The following is a 22,664-nucleotide window of genomic DNA, read 5'->3' on the forward strand; positions in this document are numbered from 1 at the left end:
ATCTGTCTGTCAAGACCGTTTATCACGCGCGTACGTGTGGAGGTGTCAAGTTGAAATTAAAACCGTGTTAGACTAGCATCTGTTAGCATGGTGAGTTGTGTTGATCTGAAGATGAACTCTGGTTGAGTTCGAAACGCGTCAGAGTAGTATGTGTGCGTGTGTGTGGTTGATGGTCGGGTTCGTGTGATTTGTGTGTTTTCTTACAGTGTGGAGGGGGAGGAACTGCATGAACACACTTTTCTTGCATAAACGTAGCTATCATTACATTAAGGTCACGGGTGAGCAAAGCAACTGTTTTGGTTCATTGACAGCTGATAACCTGGATTGTATACCTACTTTCTGCTTTTTGTGGTGTATACGCAGTTCCTATGGTATAGTGATAGCCGCATGCTTCGTTCGTACACAAAGTCGCAGCAGGGCTACTACGAAACTCCAAACTCGAAGTTCGTGTTGTGCCGTCCCTCTGACACTTATACTATTTAATACGAGAGCGAGAGGGACGGTACGAAACTAACTTCGAGTTTCAGGTTTCGTAGTAGCCCTGCAGTACCCCTAGTGTAAGTTTTCGGTTACAAAATACGTCTCGATCGCGTTCGCGTAAAATCTCAAGTTGTATGGAAACACGAACATCGCAAACGTTCCGCTAGAGGCGCTGTTCATGTTTCCATACAAATTGAGATTTTAACGAGAACGCGATCGAGACGTATTTTGTAACCGAAAACTTACACTAAGGGCACAGGAAACATTTCGGTAATGAGATACGTCGTATCATATATTATTTGACATGTAGAGTCATACCTACACTCAGCCAAGTAGATACGTGATTTTTAATTTGCTTGGAACCATGTATCGAAAACAGCTGTTCATGCGAATAGCGGCTGCATTACTATACATGATATCAGAGTTGTGTGGCTCACGAGACCGTTCAATGAAAAGGTTCGACGATGCCCGATTTCTTGAATGAACTGACGTCACTACGATGATACTATACGTACGCCTATTGTAATGTAGGATTATACTTATAGTTAGATTGAGTTCTTTCTGGCGTCAGATATTCTGTTCAAAATGAACACGAATTAGTCACAAGTCGGTAGCGATGTGAGCCGGACGCCACGCTCTTTCGCTTGCCTTCGCGCTCTTTCGGTCGCGGCCGACCTACCGCGAATTAGGCCAAGCTTAACTTAGTGTGTCTCTTTCTAAACCGGCTAGACGCGTCGTTCTGTCCCTTTCTCCCAGTGCTACTTTCATTGATGTAATCAGTTCAATGTTTACGTATTATCTGGTGATGAAATTTCACTGTGTTTTGAATGGTGATAGAGAAGCCTTCGTGTTGCTGTTTATGTAGGTATCAGTCGGCGACTATTGATTTAGTATTCAACAATGAATGACGATGGATCAATGACAAATACATATAATTAACCTGCCTATCATTGGGCCACATGCTGAGTTAAATACGTTAGCAGTCTACCAACAAAAACTGCATACTTTGGTAAACTTCCATTACTATATTATATGAACATGTATACATATTTACCTCTACATTTTTCGATGATTACGTAATACCCACTAATTCATTTGTTTTAACCTTATTTTGGTACGAGTAAATATTAAAATTCCTATCTCCAGTATCGTTAGAACGTTCGGCTAGATAACTAGTTATATCTCACAAATATATTGTAATCTAATAAATAATGTCTACAAAGTACCTACTTAGTACCAAATAATTCTTAGCTAAGCACCGCTAAACTGGCAAAAATGGAACCCTTATAGTTTCGCCATGTCTGTATGTCTGTCTGTCTGTCTGACCGTCCGCGGCTTTGCTCAGACACTTAAATGCTAGAAAGCTGTAATTTTGCACGAAAATATGGGTATGTAAATTATGCCGACAAAAGGGTACAATAAAAAAAAAAAAAATTTTTTTTTAGATAGACGTAAAGTGGGGGTGACTTTTTTTTTCTCACCCAACCTTGTAGTGTGGGGTATCGTTGGACAGGCTTTTTGAAACCATTAGGGGGTTGCAATAACGATTTTTCGATTCAGTGATTTGTTTGCAAAATATTCAACTTTAAAGTGCAAATTTTCTATATGCCTAAACTTGGAATATTCCTTACAAAATAAGAAATCCTTAGAAAAATATTACTTAATTTTTTCGTAATGGCTACGGAACCCTATTTCGAGCGTGTCCGACACGCTCTTGGCCGTTTTTTTTTTAAATGAACATAGATAGCCGTGAAGCGTGACATAGAGCTGTTTTAATTTAAATTTAATTTACCCGCGCCTTAGAATCTAATATACTATGCCGACAAAGTCATTGGTAGAGTAATTGTAACAATAGAACTTATGTACATTTTATACTCCTAATTTTTAATACCTAAATCGAATTATGATATGATTGACAATAGTCCTCTCTATTTCTATTCATCTATTTCCTAATATGACCTATTTGGAAATACTGAAATAGAGGACTTTGAGGAAATTACCTATCTACTGTCACAAAGCAAGACGTAGGTCATTTTGAATTATAAATTGAAACCAAAACAAAACAAAAATACAAATTGTATCATGGAATCATTTTTGAAACGACTTAAATCGCAGAGCTGTCAGTTAACGTACACTTACTTAATAACTAAAATAGGTAATAAGTAAAAAAATAAGTTATAACGATTTCGATAAAATTTGCCATGTGGGCGTTTCTGAGAGCGAACAATCGATCTAGCTGGATCTTATCTAAGAGTGTAAAAGTACCTATTTATCTTGCCGTCCCGCTAACGCTTATATTATCTAATAACAGAGTGAGAGAAACGGCCGAGAGCGTGTCGGACACGCCCGAAATAGAGTTCCGTAGCCATTACGGAAAAAATAAGTAATATTTTTCTAAGGATTTCGTATTTTATACGGAGTCTTAAAAGTTTAGGTATATTTTATACCTTAAGCTACTATTTACCCTTAAACTACTAATAATTCTGAAGCAAACTTAGCCGTTATAGTTTTCCTTGAAAGTTTGATATACTTACTACCATCCTGAATTTCCACCCACCGGTTTAGATTTTAGAGGGGGGGGGGACGCTCGATTTTAATGAAAACTTTCACTTTAAAGTTGAATATTTTGCAAACAAATCACTGAATCGAAAAATCGTCTTAGCAAACCCCTAATGGTTTTACGAGACCTATCCAACGATACCCCACACTATAGGGTTGGATGAGAAAAAAAAATCACCCCCACTTTTCGTCTATGGGAGGTACACTAAAAACCACCCACACTGCATACATTTTGCTTAAGAGTAAGGCTCTGCATATACTGGATATTTAAATCACTCGGAAAAAGCGAGAAATATCTTCAAGACACGATTCCCGTTTACATTTACATACCTACGAGTATACCTGCGCGAGTCCGACTCGCACTTGCCCGGTTTTTTTTAAAGAGGCTAAGGGGCTGTTTCACCATCCACTGATTAGTGTTAACTGACGGTTAAATGTGATGCCATCTCTATTTGTTTTGTTCGAATAGACGGAGACAGCATCACATTTAACTGTCAGTTGACACTAATCAGGGATGGTGAAACAGCCCCTTAATATTATACTTATTTATTATTTGACTCAAATAGAACTTATTTGCATAGCAGCCGAATATGGCACATCTCCAAATCATAAGATTATAGAATAGAATAGACGACCTTTGTTAGGTAACCGGCTACGTAAAGTCGAACGCTAAGCGTTTTGATATATTACTAGCGTTTACCCGCGGCCTTGCACGCTTAAACAATAGAACCAAGCCCTATACTACGAAGTGCGAAATTCAAACTTCGTATCTTGCCGTCCCGCTCACGCTTATATTATTTAAACGAGAGTGAGCGGGACGGTACGCCGCGACGTTGTAAATAAAACACCCACACCTAATTTTGCGACTCTAAAGCTCAGCGGTTCGAAATAATCCCGGAGGGCTACTATGAAATTGAAAAATCGAGGTTCGTATCGTACTTTGCGCGCCTCTCACTCTCATATTAAATAATAGGTACTAGGTACCACACACACACACACGCACACGCACACACACACACACACACACACAGCTATATAATAATGTAAATAAATAAATATCATGGGACGATTGACACCAATTGACCCAGTCCCAAACTAAGCAAAGCTTGTATTATGAATACCAGGCAACTGATAAACATACTTATATACATAAATACATACCTACATACGTATTAAACGTCCAAGACCCGAGAGCAAACATTCGTATTAGTCATACAAATGTCTGCCCCGGCCGGGGATCGTACATTGCGTATCTAGAGTTATTTTTCAGAGGGGGCTTGGCCTGGATTTTTGTTTGCATATATCCAGTATTATAGAATTTTGTATCGGTAGCCCAACATCCTGGGGTGGGCAGTAGACTATTCAGGAGTGGGCACGACCCACCCGGCCCCCCTTCTACGCCTATGGAACCGAACGCGGGACCTCAAGCTTCGTAGTCGTTGTCTGACAACTTGGCTATCCGGTCGTCAAAGGTTTTGCATAACATATATAATTAATATACATAGGTTATAATAACCTTAACCTTGTATACTTATGACCTAGCGATATACGCGTTGCACCTCGGAATTACTGATAACAAGCTGAAACCCCGTACGAACATAATATATAGCAATTTATAGTTCTACAATTTCGCAATAGAATCAAATATTACGTAAACCTCCATCTCCTCTCTGCTGTGGTGTGGTCCTTCTTCTGGGCTCCTGTGGACTCCTGGGGTCCACCTGGACCACTTTGGGAACCTCTGACTTAACACGTTCAGCCCCGGCAACGATCCACTAAGCTCTTACGCTATGCCCACGCATATCCCACGCAGTCTCTTCTATTCCAGTGACACGTAACGTATTTGTAAGAACTAAAAAGTCACAGACGTAACACATTTCGGTGCCAGTAACACAACGTTTGTGATCAAAAATTCTTACTCCTATGCGCCGGTGACACGCATGTGTGTCAACAGAATTCATACCTCCTAAAAGCTGGCACAGCGTAAGAGCTTAGGGGAACGTTCCCGGAGCCGAATGTAACGATCCACTGAGCTCTTATGCTATGCCTACGCATATCCCACAGCAGTCACAAATACGTGTCACTGGCGTAGGAGTAAGAAAGAACTAAAAAGTCACCGACGTTGTGTCACTGTGACCGAATGTGTTAAACCATAGGAAGCGAGATAATAATATTAGCGAAAAAATTCACCAAGTGCGAGTCCCTAAAAAATTGGGTGTGTTCATGAATTTATCCCGTGCTAGTAGAGCCTCTCTCCTAAGAAACTGACACCCTAGTAAATATAAAAAAATAAGATATTCAGGCCTGTTGTGGTTGTTCTGTAAGAGCTACCTTCATCGCAAGTTTCAAAGTTTGTAAGACAACCTGGAAGTTTGATTCCCCTCCCCGGCATTTTTTTTGAAACGCTTTTTTTAATGACTGTATAATCTTATTGCATTTACCATCTAAGTTAACTTTGATTTTTCATTGGTCCAGAACTCATAGCTGAACAAAGTTTGATAGTAATATAAGCTCTACCTCCACGTGTTCCTGAGAAAAAAGGTCTTGACAGACGGAAGGACAGACAGACTGATAGCAAAGTGATCCTATAAGGGTTCTGTTTTTGCCAACTGAAGTATAGAACCCGGACTATTTGTAGTCAGCGCCAGCCCTGGGGTAGAGCAAGAAGAGCGACCGCTCTAGGCGCCTGATGGCAAAGAGCGGCATTTTCCAGCTTCCAGTGTAAAATAAAAAATAGCGCCTTTGAGAGGTGCGGAAACGGTGTAAACAATCTCGCTCTACCTTGATTAAGGGCTGGAGCCAGCGCTGCTTATGACCTATGATCTGATACGGATACGATTTATCGTATGATGCTTTTGACACGAGTTGTAGAATGGCGTTATAAAGATTTACACGAGCATCCAGTTTCTTATATATTATCTCATTCCGAGGTTGACTCAATTAAATTGCTTATGTGGCTGAATTATCAGGAGGTACATGGTATTTTAGAGTAAGCTTCGTGCTACTAAAAAATACAAATATGCATGTATGTCAATAGGTAGATGTGTGTTTGGGATGAAACTTAGTATATACTCATAGATACTATACTGATACTTTCATGTAAGGACTCAGCGCTGTTCGCAACACCAGCAGTTTGCTGATTTAGGACCGTTACATGGGCATTTTTTCTCTTCTTTTTTTGTATCACGTTGTCATGAATAAAATGAATTCTTAATAATATATAGTAGATTATACAACAAGAGCATGAAACGAGCACGGTACGACGAGGGTGGATAGACACGTAGAGGGGTAAATGGGTTTAATGCTCGAGTTCTACACTCTACTTTTCACTTCTATGGCGAGGAAATGAAATAGCAACAGTGAAAACAATTGTTCACTTAACTATGTACCTTTTATTGCTCATGCTTTAGTATGTAATTATAAATTTTTAATTATATTGATCTATATTCATTGATTTGGTTGATTTTTAGTTTTATAACTTTGTTTGTGGCTTTGCCTTGGTCTTAGACGAACATTTTATTTTATGCACTAGAGCATAAATGGTAATTTTATGTTGCCTAGATCCAGCATAAACACGAACTTTACGAGCACGTGAAAAATCATTTTCTTTCTTTTTCGCGAAAAATACATATAGCTTTCTTTCTACATAACTTCCCTAAATCTCTCTACCGCTAAGTGTAAGACATAAAATTGAGTAGGTACGTGATTATTGTTATCCTCTTTGTAAGGTTATAACCACTTCGTAACTATGAGCTTTGTTTTTATCTTTGCCGCAGCTTTTCATTATACATATAGTCATAAATTTGACAGGTTAATCTTAGTAATCAGGTAATCATACGGTACGGTTATTGATAACGCACTAGCATACCTATACGAGGTACGATTACACATAGATGTATTTTTAGATATAAAAAAGCGGGCTAGGTTTGTCGTTGGATTGTTATTCTATTCCACTCAACTTGTTAGCCACAACTCCGACTTTGCGAAGAATTTGTAGCTATTGCTAATGAGTACTCGTATACAATACAATACAATAACTCTTTATTGCACACCAACACATAGTTAGCAGTACAGAATACACAGGTATATACGCAGAGACACAGAATAAACAGAGATTTTCTGAGGTAAGCAATAGGCAGCCTTATCGCTTCAAAGCGATCTCTTTTAGCAGGTGGTGAATTTACATTACATTAGAGCAATATCATTAGAGTATAACATGCATATAATATAACTGCTGGTATCATTCTCGTTCGGGTGCTCAACGACATAATTTTAACCGAAAAGTATAGTATCCAGGGGGGATACAACGACCTATCAAATGAACCCGGCCATTGAAACTGTGACGGACTTGATTTTTCACACTTCTAAAAAAGGAGGAGGTTCTATGTTTGTATTTCCAGGCACATAGTGCATATAGCAACCACATAAATGTACACAAACATTCGACCTTACTAAGTATACAATATGGTACAAAATCACTTGAATTCGTTAAACATATTATTAATTTTTAAATTAATCCCTCATAGGTAAACAACAACATAAAAGTACTTATGATTAATTTTGTGGTAGCACATCTAAATTCGCGGGGCCTGGAAAAGGTTTAAACAGAGCAAGCTCTAAATATGACCATAAGTAAATTGTATGTGTTTACCAATGGCTTTATCTTTGCTTAATCCGATAGGTTTTATTTTTAAATTGTCAGTAAAACCATAATAATTACATTATAATTAATAAATATTATTATACTTAGGCGTACAAACCTAATTATCAGTATAGTTGGAAACATAATTATAAGGAGGTGTGTCACCTCTTTTACAAACAAGAATACCCTTATCAGATAAGAGTAAAAATAAAGTTTGTTGCCATTTAACTTGCGATAGCTCGTGTTTTAAACAATAGGCAGAGGGCTGGCTTTTAATTTATCATGGAAATGCAAGTTTTATCTCAGCCTTGCTCAGATTTAATTAACAAAATCAGAGAGCTAGGTAATTAATAATAATTCGCCTTATTAAGTTGAGGAAAAGACAAGGCAAGGGGTGAGGCGAAACCTACGTATTTTTTTTAGTTGTGACTCGCGTAATTTCTGCTGCTTTCGGTTTTATACAAAGTCCAATTTACGCATACGGCGAGTTAAATGAGTTTTGCATATTAAAATTAAATGTAACTAAAGTTACGCGACCGAAAATACGCTACCAAAAATATGCGACTGAGAAAAATACGTTCGTTTGGCCTCAACCGAAAACGTCAACTCTATTTAAGTAGGTATGTCATAGTTATACGTAGAGCCAAAATTCCTAAAATATTGTTGTTATTTTTGGCTTCTCGTTAAAAACTTTTAATAATATCTATTTTATCTATATTTTAATATAATATCTATTCATGCAATACGCAATGATCTAATGAATAATAGCTTATTGAGTGATTGAGCATCATTCTCTCAATCTATATTTAACCTTTGTGCGGTGCGGAGTCCATGTGTCGAGGTAGTTAGTTATAAACTTCCTCATTAGTACAACGTTCAATGAGTAAGCGTGTTGAGTTGTTTAACTGAGTATTTAACATAGTTCAGTTCAATCACGAATGAGTGGCGTTAAAATTGTAATACGGTTATGTCAACAGAGACGTGACTGGACAATTTCAATCAACCTTTTTTTAAATTGGGAATTCGGCTTGTATTTTAACCTTGTAGGTATCTTTTTACTTTATAGAAAATAGTTAGGAATACTCTGTGTCGTTATCCTTATATTTTACATTAACGGGTACGACAGCCTCTTTTAAGTTTATATTTGGAACAATGCCCAATCAAGTAAGTGCCTGAGACTGGCAGATACAAGAAATTGAAAACCTTAAGAGTAAGTCTTAGGCTCCAAGAATATTCACTAATTTTAACGTGAATTTGTACCTACACATGCTTGTTATAAAACTGCTGGTCTTACTAAAATTAGTTTACTGTATATAAAAAGGTGAGTATTCTTTTTTTTAAAGAAACAAACAAACGAAAAACATAACAAATCTGCAGTACCTAATGTCACCTGGTTCAATTGGACTTTACACCATCTTAATTGCCTATAGGAACAGATATGGTCATGTCCATGTATTATTATTAATGTTATACGTATAAAACCGTGACATGAGGAATTAGCAGCACTGTGTTACTATCAGTTGCGGCAGTGCGTTCGGGACGACCGGTGATCGCAGTTGGTCAAACAAGGTAATTGCTTTTTTTATTTCGATAAATTTAACTATTTATATCGACTCGGTTTCGCGTTCATTGTTTATCAGACTGCAATTAATGATATAGGTATTAAGCAATTTTCTTGACATACAAATGACTTTGCCACTTTGCGATTATACGGTCGTTATTCCCGATTCGATTATTAAACGAGGGATTCAGCGAAATACCTGTAATTAATTTAAGAAGGTCCGTTAATTTTGAACTTTTTTTCATCTAAGCAAATCTGCATTCTTTATCAAACAGTTCTTTCCAAATGCTCTTCTGTTACCGTATGTAAAGGTAGACGTTCGACTACTAGTAATTAGATATCTTTAATTTTATGTCATTAGAAATAGAGGTGGCAGCAAAGTGTCATCTATTTATTGGACAATAACATGTCAAAATCTAGGACACATACAAACCTTAATTAGAAATAAAAGGCTATCTGCTTCTGAACTTATTGTTACAAGGGATAATTTCCCCTTTTCCCCATTTTTAGGGTTCCGGGGCCAAAATGGCAAAAACGGAACCAACCCTTATAGTTTCGCCATGTCTGTCTGTCTGTCCGTCCGCGGCTTTGCTCAGGGAAGGGACTATCAATGCTAGAAAGCTGTAATTTTGCACGGATATATAGGTAAACTTTGCCGACAAAATGGTACAATTAAAAATGCAAAAAAAAAATTTTTATGGTACCTCCCATAGACGTAAAGTGGGGGTGTTTTTTTTCTCATCCGATCCTATAGTGTGGGGTATCGTTGGATAGGTCTTTTAAAACCATTAGGGTTTGCTAAGACGATTTTTCAATTCAGTGATTTGTTTGCGAAATATTCAACTTTAAAGTGCAAATTTTCATTAAAAACGAGCGTCCCCCCCTCTAAAATCTAAAGCGGTGCGTGGAAAAATTTGAAAAATTCAGGATGTTAGTGAGTATATCAAACTTTCAAGGATAACTATAACGTCTAAGTTTGCTTGAGAATTATTAGTAGTTTATGAGTAAATAGCAGCCTAAGGTATAAAATATACCTAAACTTGGAAGATTCCGTATAAAATACGAAATCCTTAGAATAATATTACTTAATTTTTTCGTAATGGCTATGGAACCCTATTTTGGGCGTGTCCGACACGCTCTTGGCCGGTTTTTACATTTATAACTAAAATTTCAGTCCAATTTTTGTACCTTACAATTCTCAGTCACGCATACCATCTTTACCTAAGCTACTATCAGCTGGGTAACATTTTATCTAAATGTAAACTTGCGCTTGTATTTATCAATTGAAACTGAAGATTGATATACTGACATCATTATCTCTTTATTAAGTGGCTCACGACACTATTAAACAACAGATAATTTTGTGAGAGCGCCAATAGTTCGAGGGGAAATGGGTAATTTCACCCGAGTTAGACACTATCATCATTTCGACTGTGAGGAAAGTAAAATACTACAAAAAAAATGAGAATAATAACCAATTTACTGATATCCAACCTCCAACCTTTTCAGTTTTCACGACTAGCCACGGCCGACTATAAAAAAAATCGAGTTGAGTTCACGACACGACCAAAGAGCTTATACTTACACAAAACTGGAGGTTGAATGCCGAACGAAAAAGTTTGACCTTTGTTACTTATTTATATATTACATCTCTTTCTTTCACATTTCAAGAGTGACTTCCATCTCTTTCTTAACCTAACTAAAGAAAGAGATGGAATATATTCGTGACATAATAAAAGTCAACTTTACTTTCTTGTTTCAAACGGATGTTCGGCGTTCAACCTCCAGTGTTGTAGGTATATAAGCTCCTTGGTCACGACGTGTATCTAGATATCTAGATGGTCAGGCCGAAACGTGAAAAAAAAGTGTCTTTGACGTAACTTAATTATCTGAGCATTTCTAAAAAAGTTTGTACATTTGATTTGCGATACCGATTTGGGTAAAAAATTTGCAGGTAGATAGAGTGAACGATACTAAGTTTAAATAACATAGTCTCCCAAAATGTCCCAATTAATTCCTTTTTTGTTACCGCAAATCCATAGAGTTTTGGTAACAAAAAAGGAAAGTTCCATACAAACCAATTGGGACATTTTGAGAGACTATGTTATTACGACTCAGTATCGTCTACTCTACATACCTGCAATTTTTTTTCCAAATCGGAGTCGCAAATCAAATGTACAAACTTTTTGAGAAATGCTTATCTTCGACTACGTGGCTAATCGTTAAAAATAAAAAATAAAATACTTTACTTTTTAGTTGTCTTTTTTGGCGGCATTTTTTTTATTTTTGCTGGCGTTGTTTTGTGTCAGGGGTTTTTTAAAATTTTAATTTTTTTTTTTCGAAATTCATGTGCGAAATCACATTTGAAATTTACCACAAGCTTTATGGTGAAGGAAAACATCTTGAGTAAACCTGCACAAACCAGCGAAGCAATTCAATGGTGTGTGTGAAGTTCCCAATCCGCACTGGGCCCGCGTGTGAACTACGGCCTAAGCCCTCTCATTGTGAGAGGAGGCTGTGCCCAGCAGTGGGACATATATAGGCTGGGATGATAATGATGATACATATTTTTTGCACTTTGGCTGTATTCATATCTTTGTTGCTGAGCTGACTGTACCATCTGTACTGTGGGGACTGTAACTTGGTAAGAGCTTAGGTAATGGGGATCTACGCGCGTGACTTTAAACTCATTAAATAAACAACGTTGTTCTTCAATTATTTAGATTTATTGTGGAACTTGGTAGCACTTATAAATATGTTTACATAGATGATTCCAGCCGCTCAGGCAATCGTTTTTAAAGTAAAATTCTAGAAACATACAATATAAAAATCCTACCCTTATAAATAACAAAGTCAATCTAACCTGCCAGGTGGTCAGTTTTACCACCTGCCAGCGGTATACAGCCTAGTTCCTACAGTACCATAGGTCCTGTGTCCTTTTACGCTAAAACACGGATTTGGACAAATTAAGTGTGCTATGAAGCTGGATCTTAGGAATAACACTCCTCGGTATTCCCACGGTATCGGGATTACTTACCTTAACTAGTGGCCTTATTGTCCAACACACTTGCAATCATTTTCACTACTTCTTACTGTCACACGACACGGCATAAGACGAGGGTAGAAAGAAGCCAATAAAAAAATAAAAACCGACCAAGTGCGTGTCGGACTCGCGCACGAAGGTTTCCGTACCATCTATACAACAATCACATTAGCAAAAAAATCCTAAAAAACAAAAAAGACAAAATTAAATAGACTAAGGGGCTGTTTCACCATCCACTGATTAGTGTTAACTGGCGGTTAGGTGTGTTGCCGTCTCTATTTGTTTTGTTCGAATAGACGGAGATGGCATCACATTTAACCGTCACTTAACACTAATCAATGGATGGTGAAACAGCCCCTAAGACAAATAGGCAAATTATAATAACTCGTCTTTAAAAGTCAGAACCAACGTGACGGGTGGACAATAAACTAGCTTTTAGTATTCCACTAAAATTAGAGTATTGGAAGGCCACTTTACTCGTAATAATGAACCGTCACGACTGTCACAATGTTTGTTGTACGTGTCCATAACATGCGGAACTTATCGACAGTGGTCTCTTGTGGAAGAGAAATGTAACGACTATCGATTTGTATATGTATAGCTCAGTCGGTATCGCGTCGGAGTCGAGTGTAGCTCGATTTTAAGGCAGTAAGCGTGTAAGTGAAAAACTATAAATAAGGAAATTTTCGAAATACTTACTGCTTTGAATTATTTATTTAAATATCTTCGGCATGTAACATTCGACGTACGGCATTCAATTATTTGAAAACTGGTAACGTATGTATCTTAGAAAGATGTATTCCTATTTATTAGAGGTAGATACCTTCCCGGTCCTTCACTTTTCATTACTTTTTTAGAGAACCCGTTCAGTGGTGTGATGATGCTTATTCAATGGTGTGTGTGAAGTTCCCAATCCTCACTGGGCCCGCATGGGAACTACGGCCCAAGCTCTCCCATTCTTAGAGGAGGCCTGTGTCCAGCAGTGGGCGTACATAGGTTGGGATGATGATGATGATGATGATGAAATGTTTAGGTACATTCAAAACTCTAGCTCTATATCGTGACTGAAAGATACTAGTGATAAAATGTTACTAGGTCTATTTACTGTCTTTAGAGCTTTTAAAAAAAAATAACTCTTTCGAGCTTGTCTCGCTGTGGGAAAACACAATACGTACTCGTACATGCATTTGTATGGACGAAGACATCTCAATATTATTTTAGCTCTACAAAAATCTAGTTGGCATTGAAAATGCGACATCAGTGACGTTTATAAATGGTGTTTTTTTTAAGACAATAGGTATTCAAGTTGTTTATTTATATGTTCTGTACAGGAAAATAACAAAAGATAATAACTGTGGGTTTCTGCTAACATTAAACCACAGAATAACAAATAGCACTACCGTATGGTTAAACTGCCAATGCAATAACAAAAAGTATTTCTGTAACCTTGGTAAAGAAGTAACTTTCCTTGATAGTTACGAAGATCGATTTCAGCTGACTTTTACGGAAATAAAATCTATAAGGAAGTAAAATATGTATTAGGTAAATGAAATTAGAATAAACACTAAAGTGTGCCCAGTGTGTGTGATGGACGTGAGCCCAGAAAGATACCCTAAGTAGGTATCCATTTTATAAATCCGACTTACGAGTATATGGGTTAGGTATCGCCTAAAATTGTTATTTTGATATCAAAGAGTCGTTAAAAGATAACTAATAACCAGTAATAATAATTTGTACTGTAATCAATCATCATGCATGACATATTAATGACGATTTTTGATAGGTCTGAGGGTAGTTTAATAACCTAACCAATAAAGTTGGAAAACCTCCGACTTTGTCACTTCAAAGTTTAATATCTCGAAACTGGTTAAACCGATTTTGATGAAACATGTCTAAGAACCATCGTCAGAAAACCTGATTTCAAATAAAAAAAACCGCATTCAAATCGGTCCACCCGTTTAAGAGCTACGGTGCCACAGACAGACAGAAAACAGACACGCTATGTGTCAAGTTTATAACACCCCTCATTTTGCGTCGGGGGTTAAAAAATGGCGTGTAAAAGAGCCCATTGTGGTCTAAGTACTTAGGTACTGAATAAATTATTTGAACTTGAATTTGATATAACTGAACTGTAATTTTTGGGAATTCTTATGGAAAGTAGAATAGTCAAATCCCGAAAAAAAATAATTACCAGAGTAGGGCCTGTTTTACCATTCATAATTTTTTGTTATCAGTGATGCCGTCCCTGATTGTTTTGTCCGAATAAACAGAGGGGTTCCGTTTATCTTGCATCATATCAATTCTCCGAATTACACTTCGCATAACAGGTATCTCATATATTTTTTTAGCCGAATGATACTTTTGCATAATCATCACTTTGCATGATTATCAGTTCGAATAATAGTCATTTCTCAGAATAGCCGTTTCCGAGATCCCTTTATTTATATATATTATTCTGCTTTTTCTTATCCTTATGCAAAGTAATATTATGAGATATGTCTTTCTGTATAGCAACTATTCGAACATTATAAATAATATTCTCATCGATATTATGTGATGTTAATATTCGGCTTTGCAAAATTATGAAAAATGATAGTAGGAGAAAAAAAATATGCGAAAAGTAATTCGGTGATATGATGATTCTGCTAAAGGTTGTTATGAGAAACAAAATTATGAGATTCGATTTTATGCAACATATTAGTAAACCAAACAGAGACAGCGTCACATAAATCTGCCACACAAAAATTTGGCAGTGAGTGGTGAAACAGGCCGTTAGCATTTTACTTTTCGTTTGGCAGGTATGGGCGGGCGCATGCGCGTGAGCTAGCATGCCGGTTCTACGCAACGCCGACCACCCCGCTTCGCAGGCGACCGACTCCTTGTACACGCGGTACGCGGTCGCCGTGCTAGCCGCTTGGGCTGCTGAAGGCGGTATGACACGACATACTATATCTTAATAATATTATAATAAATAAATATCACTGAAGCAGCAGTGCTTACACTGTTGTGTTTCGGTGTGGAGATCAAGACATCCGGTGAAATTACTGGCACTTGAGGTATCCCATCTGAGGCCTCTAGGTTTGGTAACGCATCTGCAATCCCCCTGGTGTTGCAGGTGTCTATGGGCGGTGGTGATCTCTTACCATCAAGAGACCCACTTGCTCGTTTGCCATCCAGTCAAATAAAAGTAAAAAATGTCATCCGCTGGGTCTAACTCTATAGTTATGAAATTGGGCACTGTTCTATAATGCAATGTCAATAAAGACTGCGATGTAGGTACTTTATGCGACTAATCCTATAAGTTTTCTTTTAATTTATTTTGATTACTATATTTTATATGGAACCAAATATACGATTCGGTCGGACCCAAATATTTAATATCGAAATTGAGACGGGATCGTGAATTTAATTTTGTCAAAGATTTTCTACCGTGTTATTTTTACGAAAATAAAATGAGTTCTACAAGTAGTGACGAAAATATCCTAATGGGCACTGACTGATGCTAATGGGCACACCACAAACTCCTAACTCGTAGCGCAGCATCTTTTATCAGCAAGCAGCTTTTACTATTAAAGTGTCAATTTTGTTGAGATTGTAGGTAGATTGTTATATAAACATACTTATTGTGTCGAATAAATATAATGTTTTCGTTTTCTTTCCTCGCATATGGAGAAAAGCAGCATACATACAGGCCCCGGCATTAATGTCATTTCGTGGATTCGTATCTATTGATGATTCGTATATAAAACTAATACTCATCCACGAAATGACTTTTCCCGCCCTCTGCAGTATTATACTATTATTGATAGCTTGTATTCCCCACAAGACAAGACCCAAAAAGCTCTTTTTTCTCTACCAAATATTTACTTATTGTCTCAAACGGGCGTGAAAATAGTATTATGACAAATTATCGACAAGATAGTCCTAGACAACCGTCAATGTAATGAAAAGAGCTAAAGTCGGTCAAGAAAAACCCCAATGGGGATAAACAAAAATAAAAAAAAGTTCTAGTGAGCAAAAAAACCTTGTAGACTTATTGGAAATAATATATTCTCAGCGGCACAAAATTTGGCCTACTCTACATACAAAATAACCTAGGTATTTCTGCATACATTTGAGGGCCAGATTTTTTGCCGCTCAGTATATTTAACAAACTATTCCGAATTCCACACATATTAATAGCTTTACGAAATATCGGTTCCTCCCTATACTAAGCATTCTATACGGAACACTTCCATTATTCATCCCCTAAATCCACGTCAATCTACCCCTGCATCCATCATCATAAATTAACGTCGTAATTTAAATTGCAGCCACCTACCCCTTCGACCTGACGAAGACGCGACTCCAAATACAGTCGGAAGTCGCCGCGACCAAGGAAGGGTTCAAGGTACTTACTTATTCGGAATTATCTAATAATCTTTGACTAAGCTTTACTGTCCCTTGAAATCGCAATCGTTTTCACCATTTCTTTCTGTTACACGGTCTAGGTAGGTCGATGGATGATAAAAAGATATGGTGAAAGCCCGGGTGTTAGACAATACGGCCTCTGGATGACTAAATTTTCAAGCTACAATAAGAATTTTCCAATGGTCAAGCAATTTTTGGGACAGTCTCTTCAGCTTTCACCTTTGAAAGTGCTAAACCGACTGGGAATTAAAACGTTTATGTGTTCTTTTCTGTAAATGGGGTATGCACTGTTCTCTACGTTACATTAAATCATTGATTTTTATTTAAAAATGTGTATTGCGCAAATACCTACTTAATCATGCCAATCCAATGCTTACACGAACGTAAGGTTTCTGGCCTCTAATAATGACAGTTAACAATTGAATCAATTAGGTGGCGATAGTAAATTTTCCATTGTTGCCTAACATGTTTATTCATATTTTTGACGGAATATAGAGAGCAAGGTACTACTGGGTGTCAGTCGTGTCAGATAGCGTAATCAAGGGTTAATTGTAATGAAATAAATACCTACTTTCCCCTACAATATGAAACAAGAACGGTCATACTAAAAAAAACCTTTCACCACGGTCGAACGTATGAACAATTGCGACTCTCCTTTGGCTCACAAACCCCTCTCCCCTTCGTCTTGGTTCATATATCTGAGAAATTCCATCCCAACTCAACAAAAGTTCTAAAACTACAGCCATCACCACTCTTAGAAACAGAGAAATGTAAGATGCCAATGTTTTATTCTTCCAGCTTGAAAACCATGGCATGATCAGAACAGCCGTTGGCATAGCCAGGCAGGAAGGAGTATTTAAACTCTGGAGCGGCCTGATGCCTATGTTCCAACGCCACATCATCTACTCCGGAAGCCGACTCATATTTTACGAGAAGTTTAGAAACGCGCTTAAAGATGAAAACGGGAAGACTTCGCTGGGTACAGCGTCTTTGGGTGAGATGTCAACGTATTTTTACTCGATTGCGTCGGAAGAGTTGCTCAGTTGGTTATTTACTTAAACTTAACTAGCTATAGAGATATTTGTATATTTTCTTTCGCCTGAAATGAATCGAAAACCATTGCGGTGTGTAGGTAAATATACCCACAGTATACCCAATCCACACCTACTTCCGATTATGTCCTCAGGAAACAAAGAGCACGACCGTATGCCACCTGAACCGCTGATGTATTAGGTCTCATTTAGACGATGTACGAATATCGTGAGTTTCGTTACATTACGAGGCCGGGCGGCCATGGCGTTATTGCGGTACACCACCGATGTTAGATCATGATCAAAATGATCAACTCGCATGATATTTCTCCGGCCGTGTAATAGAGCTTTAACTTGGACTTTAAAGTCTATTCGCCAAACGTTGATAAGACGTTCGACGAGAACATAGAGTAACTACTAAAACATCCCCTTGTTCCGAAGACTAGGCGGCCTGGCTGCGGGCTCCCTCGCCCAGCTGATCGCGTCGCCCACCGATCTGGTGAAAGTACAGATGCAGGCGGAAGGCCGAAGGGTGCTGCAAGGCAAGCCGCCGCGGTTCACCAGTTGCACGCAGACTTACAAGTTGCTGTACAAGGAGAGCGGGATTCTTGGCTTTTGGAGAGGTGAGTTGAACTTGAGTGAGATCTATTGTAGCGACTACAAGCGCCATCTAGTGGGCAAATGTAGAAACTCTAAAATCCTGCATAGCGCCATCGAAGTTTCTCAACTTGGACGCATACATTATATACGGCCTACGACACTCTTCTAACTACCCCCCAAAAACGCACCTCAGTTCCGTCATGATTAAAAAAACGTGGAGTCGGACTAGCGCACAGAGGGTTCAGTACCTACCAACTTTGTAGCTATCTATGAATATTCAGTATTAGCAGAGCCTTGCTCTTAAGCAAAATTTATGTCAGTTACGAGGGTTACTGACATAGACAGACAGGCATAAAAAAAAGATTTTCAGACTTGTTGTGGTTGTGCTATAAGAGTTACTTTCATACCGACTTTCAAGTTTTTAGGTTTAGGACGACTGGAAATACCCGATAGTATAGATTTTGATTCCCTGGCAATTCGTATGGAAACACTTTTTTTTAATGACTATATCTTCTGATTTCATTGACTTAGAAGTTTGATTTCTTCACTGCTCCAAGGGGTAAATAGTCGAGTTCCTGAGAAAAAGTGATATAACGGTCCCGTTTTGCCAACTAAGATACGGAACCCTAAAAACAATGCAGTGTTAAATAAGCTTGCCTAACGTTTTATTTTGTCCTAGGTGCAATCCCGAACGTGCAGCGAGCGGCTCTAGTCAACATGGGCGACCTTGCCGCATACGACTATACCAAACAGCTCCTAATACGAGAATTCGGCATGGCGGACAACGCCGCAGTCCACGCTTGTGCAGCCTTCGCCGCTGGCTTCGTCGCTGCTGTCCTGGGCACGCCAGCTGACGTCATGAAGACCAGACTCATGAACCAACCTGTTGGCCCTGATGGAAGGTGGGTTACGAACGTTCGGGTCGTCGTTAGGGTCTCCCCACATGTACCGATGCGGAATCGACTTAAGCCGATCAAGAAAAAGCTGAGAGGAGGCCTGTGCCCTGCAGTACGTCGTATATAGGCCGAGATCATTATGATAGAATGACAATGACTCTTAACGCAGTGATAGTTTTGTGAGAAAAAATGCTTGTAGCGTTGCAAATGTAATGAAAAAACGTCAATTTATGTTATTTCTTGTGCGTTATCGCCATGGGGTAGCTTGTAATTAAATCCCGATGCTGTCCAAGTCTAATTTAGCTTGTAAATTCATTAAACTTCAAAGGTTTCGAGTGGTCGTATCGATTCGATTAAAGGGTTTCTTCAATTAAGTCGCGCGTCCAATTTGGGCTATACATGCATGAGGCAATAAAATATCATTTAGGTAGATGAAAAGATTCATCGAAATTTAACATTATATTCCGAGTATCTCTATCAATTGGTAAGAATTTGAGAATAAAGTAACTAACCAATAAGTAGTCATGCTCGAAATAGGTACAATACAGTTCAGTACAGTAATATCTTTTAAGTATGTATGATGTTATTGATTTCCTTTGTGACGTGTAGGTATCCATCGACGGCGAACCCTTCTCCGAACTAAGTAAGACTGGCTCGCAAAACCAAAATTTTGTTTGCAAAGTACAAAAGGCACTAAACTCCAACTACAACGCACGAAATGCAATGGCAGAGTCAAATCGGACGAGGTCGGCCGAACCCGAACGCGGTCAAAGTCGTTGCTGGGTCAAATATGTATATTTATGTAGCTACTCACTACTTACTCGTTCACGCTGAGATTCGTTAAACGCTTTTGTTATGTATTATCTAGTGGATGCTTAGGCTAAAACAGAAATCATTCGATTTATTACTCTACAAAAACAAATGAAAAAAACCGCAAGTTTGAAACTTTCACATTACATTTTTGTTTGAGCTCTGATACGTGTATGTAACACTACCACATGGGGTCACATATTATATTTATATGGACAACTAGCTGTTGCCCGCTGCTTCGCCTCCGTTGTATTTTTTTCTATCACAATAACAAACACAACAAAAATCAAACTAGCGAAATCGGTCCAGCCGTTCCCGAGTTTTGCGCTTAGCAAAGCATGTTACGATTCGTTATTATTTATATAAATTATTTTTTCTTTGAGTGACTGAAGAAAAAAAACGTGTCCTATATTTTCTGATAATCGAACTGACGGACTAAATATTATTATTTCGTTTACCCCGGAATCTACCCCATTCTTAAGTTAAAAAATTGCTCACCTTACTTACGATTTTTTATTCTTTTCCAGGGGTGTCCTCTATCGCGGCATGATAGATTGCCTCCAGCAATCAGTGAAGAACGAAGGCATCCTGGCGTTGTACAAAGGTTTCCTTCCGCTGTGGATGCGTCTGGGCCCTTGGGCTCTCATTAACTGGATAGCTTTTGAGAACATCATGCTTGCTTTAGGAGGTAAAACCTTCTAGGGCATGAATCCTCATAATTTTAAATAATTGCGAACCCTGTACTTGTTAAATATGAGTTGATTTATTGATTCAGGCTCACTTTGCTATGTAATAGTTGACCAAGTACCTATTTTTCTGACAGTTGCATCATAAGACTTGTCACGTTGACTTGTAAATAAAGGTAGTCTGTATCTGTAGTGCTTTGCCGTAGAAATGAAATTGAACTTTAGAGTGGCGAATTAATTCCTTGGTTGACTTTATAACGTCAACGTGCATGGAAACATTTGTCGACCTAAGTTAAAATAATCCTCAAAAAAAAATGGGCAGTGTCCAAAAAGCTGGAGTTAAAATTTGTATGGTTAATTTTCGTGACACAAAGGAACTTATTCCAGTCAGTCATTTTGTATGGTTGGGTACAGCCACCAGCATTAATATCTGCCGCAGCGGAGCGTGCAATAATATGACAATGACACGTCCTACTGACCTTAGAAATAGAGTCGTATCAGATATTTATGCATGATTTGTAGTGTCAGATATTGGTGCTGGTGATTGTACCATCTAACGTGGTCCTATTTTGATCTCCGCCCTTATAACAGTGTATACAACTGACGAAGAACCCCATATTCTTTTTGCTTCATAATTCCTGAATCAATACTAAAAACAAAGTAGATATAAAAGTAGTGCCAGAATGGAAACAATGTTCCTCCTAATCAAGCGTGAATGCTGCACAATAGAAAAAAATCGTATTGAACAACTAAATCGTCTTATTGTTAGGTTTAATATCTCAAATAGGTAGTTAACTAATTTCGGATCTTGCAGACTAAGATCCCACCATAAAATTCTGCAATTGTCTATTCTGTTCTTTAATCGAAATAAGAGTGAAGTGAACAGATTACACATGGGGTCATGCTAGGCTGCTGGGTTACAGGGTGCAGAATTTTACGGTAGGATCTGACTGGTACTGGAAAAATCTGTAGAGATCCAGTGGCGAGTAGTGGATTGTGGTGTTATACGTATAACAGATCTATTGAATAATGGTTTTCCATCGTATTGTGTCGGATAAGTTCCTAATTATCTTGCTTCCTAAATTAGCTTTAGTAAACTTCAGTAAGCTACTTGAGAAAGCATGAGAAACACGAAATTTTCCGACAAAATACGATGGCAAATACACACTACATCTGTAGGTTAATAAATGGGCAATGTTATTATAATAATTAGCTTTCAGTGAAAAGGTAGAAAGACAAAAAAATATCACAAAACTAGGTCTTTAGTTCTATTTTGCTTAATTAACCTTTTGAACGCCACGTTCGGCCACAGACGACAAAAAAATATCTGAAAATCGCCACGAAATGTCGACATTGCGCCTATGGCACGATTTTCAGCTGTCGCGTTTTGCCGACTGTGGCGTTCAAAAGAGAAATATATAGACCAAGTAGTGTAAGACACAATGTGGTATGAGCGACTTAGTAGAATAGAGTACTTGAGTATAGTTAGCCTGTTTTTGTTTTGGAACAATTTAGATTTCTAGTAATAGAGCAAGGTGCTATTTTAAAATGATATATTTAATTAATTAAATAACATAAGGCTAATTGTTTTAGTATGTAATTGCATAGTTATTGTATCTATAACAATCAGCTAGATCATTTGCATGCCAAAGGAAGTTCTTATGTTACATTCAAAAATTATATCATTGTTTTATAGTGGATATACTTAGTATTTTATCGTTTACTCGTAGTACCCTTTTTATTTAATAAAGTGTTCTTAATTTGTTACGATATTTTGAATAAATAAATATGTTATAACTATTTTTTTAACTAATATGTTATTTTTTAAATCCTGTTAATAAATGTGATGTTATTTAGGTATAATAAATTATTGATTGTTGAACGGATTTTTGTTTTTTCAATTGTTTCTACATCTTGAAAATATAAAAAAATATATCGATAAATTT

At 37.7% G+C, this 22,664-nt stretch overlaps 1 protein-coding gene across 4 annotated transcripts; it reads left to right on the forward strand.

Moving 5' to 3' along the window:
* Positions 1-1,092: 1,092 nt before the first annotated feature.
* Positions 1,093-22,600, forward strand: Ucp4A (Uncoupling protein 4A). Of its 4 annotated transcripts, none has more exons than XM_074089089.1 (7): positions 1,093-1,341; positions 15,084-15,216; positions 16,599-16,675; positions 17,494-17,689; positions 18,173-18,349; positions 19,006-19,228; positions 20,560-22,600. In XM_074089089.1, exons 2-7 carry the CDS (start codon positions 15,114-15,116, stop codon positions 20,732-20,734), a joined length of 951 nt encoding a protein of 316 aa, XP_073945190.1. In that variant the 5' UTR covers positions 1,093-1,341; positions 15,084-15,113; the 3' UTR covers positions 20,735-22,600. The 4 variants fall into 4 exon arrangements, with proteins under 4 accessions (XP_073945190.1, XP_073945191.1, XP_073945189.1 ...); XM_074089090.1 differs by lacking the exon at positions 1,093-1,341 and adding an exon at positions 8,596-8,724; XM_074089088.1 differs by lacking the exon at positions 1,093-1,341 and adding an exon at positions 9,160-9,250.
* The last annotated feature ends 64 nt before the right edge of the window (positions 22,601-22,664 follow it).

The sequence above is a fragment of the Choristoneura fumiferana genome, chromosome 6 (assembly GCF_025370935.1).
Source record: "Choristoneura fumiferana chromosome 6, NRCan_CFum_1, whole genome shotgun sequence".
In the NCBI taxonomy this organism is placed as follows: domain Eukaryota; kingdom Metazoa; phylum Arthropoda; class Insecta; order Lepidoptera; family Tortricidae; genus Choristoneura; species Choristoneura fumiferana.